Here is a 5,292-nt window from a genome sequence, read left to right as displayed (position 1 = left end):
GTGTGTGTGTGTGTGTGTGTGAGAGAGAGTGTGAGTGTGAGTGTGTGTGTGTGTGAGTGTCAGTGTCTGGGTGTGTGTGTGTGTGTGAGTGTGTGTGTGTGTGTGTGTGTGTGTGTGTGTGTGTGTGTGTGTGTGAGTGTGTGTGTGTGTGTGTTTGAGCTACAAAGCTGAACCTTCAGCTCAAGACAAAATATTGTGAAACCATTTAACATATTCACAGTGATATTAATGTGTCAAATGCAAGAATGCAATCAAAATCAAAGCTGCATCGTCAAACAAGAAAGTACATCAGAATCAGAAACAAACAGTGAAAATACATCAATTCACAAACACAACAATAAACACTCAAAGTAGTGCACTAACAGTGAAGGTCTTTGGGGAGATTACAACCGGATACAAAGTGAATCACTCCTTTTTCTGGTGTCCTTTTGGATATCATGCAAAAATTACCTGCTTATTAGGATTTACACGACTGTTCAAAAGTTTGGGGTCAGTAAGATTGTTTAATGTTTTTGAAAGACGTTTCTTCTGCTCACCAAGGCTGCATTAATTTGATCAAAAATAGAGATAAAAAGTAAAATTGTAATAAATTATCACTGTGAAAATATTTTTACATTTTTTTGTTTGTTTGTTTTAAAAAAACAGCATTTATTTGAAATAGAATTTTGTAACATAATATTGCATTATGTATATGCCACCTTGCTGAATAATAAAAAAAGCAAAACACTTTTGAACAGTAGTGTATCTGCATAAGCTGTGATTTCCATGAAACACATTCAGAAAGTTGAACCAGAAACTCACTCTGACATTTTATGATCGTTTTGTTTTTTATGATTATTTTCTAATAATATGTGATGCATTTTGAACATTTATTCCTTAATTTGTGTTTAACTTTGAACATTCTTCATGCAACCCACCTGTAAGGTAATGAAGTTAAACAGCAGTCACATCATGCATTTATTTCGACACATTATAGGAGGCTTAAGTAGAATTTGTCATTGCTCTTTGTTTGAAGATGCTAATAAAATCAACAGTTTCAATAAAAAGGATTATTTCTAACATATCAGAAAGGATTTAAAGAAACAAAGTAACAATACATAAACAATAAAAATACAGTAACAGTAAATCAACATAATAAAGATGTTTTAATAATTTAAGATTTTTCATAATAAAGACTTTTGGTTATGAAAACCTGAAACTTTTATTTGTCATTCTGCACCTTAAAAACAATTAAGCATTTTTTTTCTTTAAAAATGACTGTCGCTAGTGCATCCTATGTAGTTAGGTTAATGTCACGTAGTAATATTGTAATTTTAATGAACTAATTTTGGACCAGGAAGCACAGTTTAGATTAGCAGATAAAACATTGTCTTAGTTTGAGCTGCTGTGCTGTTCTTACTGGAACATAACATCATTTTAACTCCTGTGAGCTCCTCGCAGCTCTTTTCATGTGCAGCTAATGGAATTGAAGATAACATGTATATTTAGAGGTTAAAGCATGCATTCTTTTACACACAGTCTTGAGTTCTGAAACACATTCAGTCTCTTATCTTCATCTCGGCAGCCTGAATATAAGTTTGCATGCAAACCAGAGACAACAAAGGGATTTGACAACAAAGATCCACAGTGAAAGACACTGAAGATATTATTATGTTAAGTATATCTACACAAGCCTCCAGTGACCTCTGCATCTGTGCGGATAAGCAAGACGAAGGACACAAAGGCTTTAGTAGGTGCGTGATTTCTCTGCCATCTGTACAATACAGATCAACTGAACATGAATGAAAACACATGGACGATCCACCAAGAGACCAACGGATCTCCTCATAATAAAAAAAAAAGCAACTGTAACATTAATATTCTACTCTATTGTTTTTCCATCAAGCAACAACAAGGTGTTTGGGATCTTGCGTATGTGGGCTATTACAGGAGCGATAAGAGAGCATGGTGAAATGAGGGTCATGATGACGTGAAGTATGTTGGGAGAGCCCTGAGCGCAGGAGAGCGTAGTGAAGCGTGAGGATCGCAGCATATATAGGTCAGCTCCACTCATACGGAGAGCTTATGAAGTTATCATACGCTCACTCTGGCACGCTCTGCATTTCCCATTAGCAGCCATCATCATGCAGCTTTCAGAAAAGACAAAGTATTTTCATTAGTTCAGGGGCCGCTCGGGCTTTGTTTTTCAGATTTAGTGTGACAGAAAACCAAAAAAAACATTTAAAAGAATGTAGAGTCATGCAGTTAACATTAATGATTAATGATAGTGTCTGCAATTTTCTATCTCCTTCTATATATATATATAAATATTAGTGCTGTCAAATGATTAATCGCAATTAATCGCATCCAAAATAAAGGTTTTTGTTTACATTATATATAAATTTAAGACTTTTAAAAGACCATTTTAAGACCAATTAAAGAAAATGGAAGTAATAAATGGAAGAAAACACAATACATCCGTATGCTCTGTAAATGTACATTTCTAAAGAGCAGAATATGAGTTGTATTAGTAACAGTTTAACAACAACTTTATATTGCTTTTAAACAGATTTTACAAAAAAAAGATTCATTGTTTTCCCATGCAAATGTTTAAAGATTCCTGAATCAAGATACACTGAGAAGCAAAATTACATAAGTCTTGTTTTCTGTCAAAGTGATCAAAACGACGTGATTAAAACAAGAACAATATCTGCCAATGAGGTCAGAAAAATCTACTTAATTCAGAAGGGGAACACATTTTCACACCCCAATGACAGATATTCTTTCCCCTTGTTTTAAGCATAAACTCATTTCATTTCATTCAATTTCTCAGAAAAGAAAAACTTCAGCTGTCCACCTCAGGTAAATGCATCTTGATTTAAGGCTGTTTAGGTATGTGCATCCAACATTTAATAACATGACTTTCTTGCTTCCATTTAAGACCTTTTAAGTTTTTAATAAGTACAATTAGCATTCTATAAAATGCATGCGCCCATTGAGATAGCAAGGTAACTGTGCGTTTGTTTGGATCTGTAAAAGAATTTACCAAGCATGCCCAGGGTAAGTACCAGCCTGCGTCCCGGGTCTGTCTGATGAACCTCGTGGGCAACCCTCACCATCAATCCCAACCTCACAACCAATAAACCCAAAGCCACTGCATCAGGAATCTCATAAATCACTCTCATAATTAACAGTGTGGCATCAGATCCATAAAAGTGAAACAGGAAACTTATGAAGCCAATCTTCTTATGCATATAATTATGATGGTGCAAAGCTAATAATAATGAAGTCCTCACATTATATTATACTGTAGTTCATGCCATCCATTCAAAACACCTTCTTTGTCCAAACATAAGGCCTGATTATTGAAATATGGTATTAGTTCACCAATCCAGCACTTCTGAAGTGCATGTGATATGACAAAAGCATTTATGATTGGGTTATTCTTCGTGTATGCATCATCAAATTACACAAAACCAAGCGCTTGATAAAAAGTATGTTAAAGCTGTATTGTCATCAAAATTAAACAATGCTATAAATCTATTAGTGAATGAATCAGCATCAACTCTGATTTAATAAGCATTGCCATATCTGATAGTGTTAGTGATTATAAAATAAGAAAATAAATCACTGCAGAATCTTTGGTTGAGTCTCATGGTTCAGATTCTCAGCACCAATAGCACAATAATGTACTACACACACACGGACAATAAAGCTCAAACACACCTACCTGGGACAGTATGAGCTGTCTGTGAATCATACTCTAACTCCAAGCGCGATCCTAAAAGCCAAACGCGATAATCCCGCGCGGAAAGATCCGGTGGAAATCCATGAGAGCAGCAGAACGCAGAGCGCGGTGCGATGAACGCCACTCTCTCCCGCATCAGCACCGCGGACAGCAGCCAATCAGCAGCCGGCATTTCCGCAGCGCTCTGCTGTGACCCCGCCTCCTGCCTGACTCCTCCCATAAAACATCATCTATTATATTTACTACCAAGATGAACTGTGCCTGGAAGTCCAGAAAAACCGTTTTTTTCTTCCCCAAAGCGAGTACATTTATTCTAAAGACGCCAGTAATAATAATATTATTATCAAAAGCATTCACTATAATCTGTTACTATTTATAATGTACTATTTGTTAGTATTCCATGTTATCCATTGACTTCTGTATTTAAATAAATAAATAGTTTCATTTACCAAAAAAACACATTTTGAATTCCCAATTCTGTTCCTGCACGGATCCCCTCCTGTTGCAAAAACTAGGCTACACATTGCTTAAAATTGTAACACACACAAAAATTTTTTTTTCTTTTTCTGCATCATGACAGGAAGAAAAATGAATGATTTAATTCCATTTTCTCAACTGTTATTGTACTGCTGCATTAGCTACTGTTGAAAAAAAAAAAAAATCAAAGTCATGGGAAACATGCGTTTGTCAGATTACAATCTAACATTTGGTCCCAACTCTAACATTTGATATATATATATATATACAGGCTTAGTAAAGCTCAAACACCATTTTGAACACTGATTTTTCTGAAATTTATAATTCACTAATTGAATTTAAATATGAAAAAATAAAAAAACACTTAGAATCAGTGTTTTTATGAAGCTGAAAGAGTTAAATGAAGATTTTTAAAAATGTTTTCTACTTTATATAAGTACCAAATGCTTTAGTACGCCTCATATAATGTGTTAAAATGTCAGTCGCTGAATATGATACTTATAAAAGGTTAAGTGCCGGAACAGAGCAGCACAGCTCAGTGCATATTATGCTATTATACACTTTCCTTGCTATAACAGAGTTTAATAGAATTTACTGACACCCTCACTCACAGGCATTTGAGCTCAGTGAACGCTGATTATGACTGTCAAAGAATAGGTAGTTTACATGTTTCATATCATTGACTTTGACTGAACTAATCCAGAGAAGTTACTGTAGATGCAGTGTGTTTTATATTATTCAGATATCTCAGGAACGAGGGCATTTCCCAATAACATATAATTTCTCATGAATTATAGAGCACAGGAGGATGGAGTCTGTGCATGCTGAACTGATCATGACTTATCTTCTCCTGTAAACAATGCATCTCAAGTGATTAGTGACATAATGACGGATCGGAGGATCTTCAGATGCAAACTCTGTGTGTTTTGCTTCAAGAGAGCAACCATACGTTTGTGTTGTGTTTTACTTTCTTTCTTTTATATTCATTTATTCTTCATTCATTCATTTATAATTCAATTTAATCACATAATCATTTGTAATAGTCATTATAGTCATTTATATACCCATTTCATTGATTCATTAATTGA

The 5,292-nt window shown here is 34.7% G+C and overlaps 1 protein-coding gene across 1 annotated transcript in view; it reads right to left on the bottom strand.

Moving 5' to 3' along the window:
• LOC107709914 (E3 ubiquitin-protein ligase HECW1-like) overlaps positions 1-3,856 on the bottom strand; it is a 54,873-nt gene extending 51,017 nt beyond the window's left edge. Inside the window, exon 1 of the mRNA XM_016514581.1 lies at positions 3,710-3,856. Within this exon, the coding sequence (XP_016370067.1) occupies positions 3,710-3,739 (30 nt within the window). The 5' untranslated portion in view covers positions 3,740-3,856. The remainder of the gene's footprint in view (positions 1-3,709) is intronic.
• Between the last annotated feature and the right edge of the window lie 1,436 nt (positions 3,857-5,292).

The sequence above is a fragment of the Sinocyclocheilus rhinocerous genome, unplaced genomic scaffold, assembly GCF_001515625.1.
Source record: "Sinocyclocheilus rhinocerous isolate Xijiao unplaced genomic scaffold, SAMN03320098_v1.1 scaffold3583, whole genome shotgun sequence".
NCBI classification, from domain to species: domain Eukaryota; kingdom Metazoa; phylum Chordata; class Actinopteri; order Cypriniformes; family Cyprinidae; genus Sinocyclocheilus; species Sinocyclocheilus rhinocerous.
Note: the sequence above shows the minus strand (reverse complement) of the source record. Positions and strands in the feature narration are given on the sequence as shown.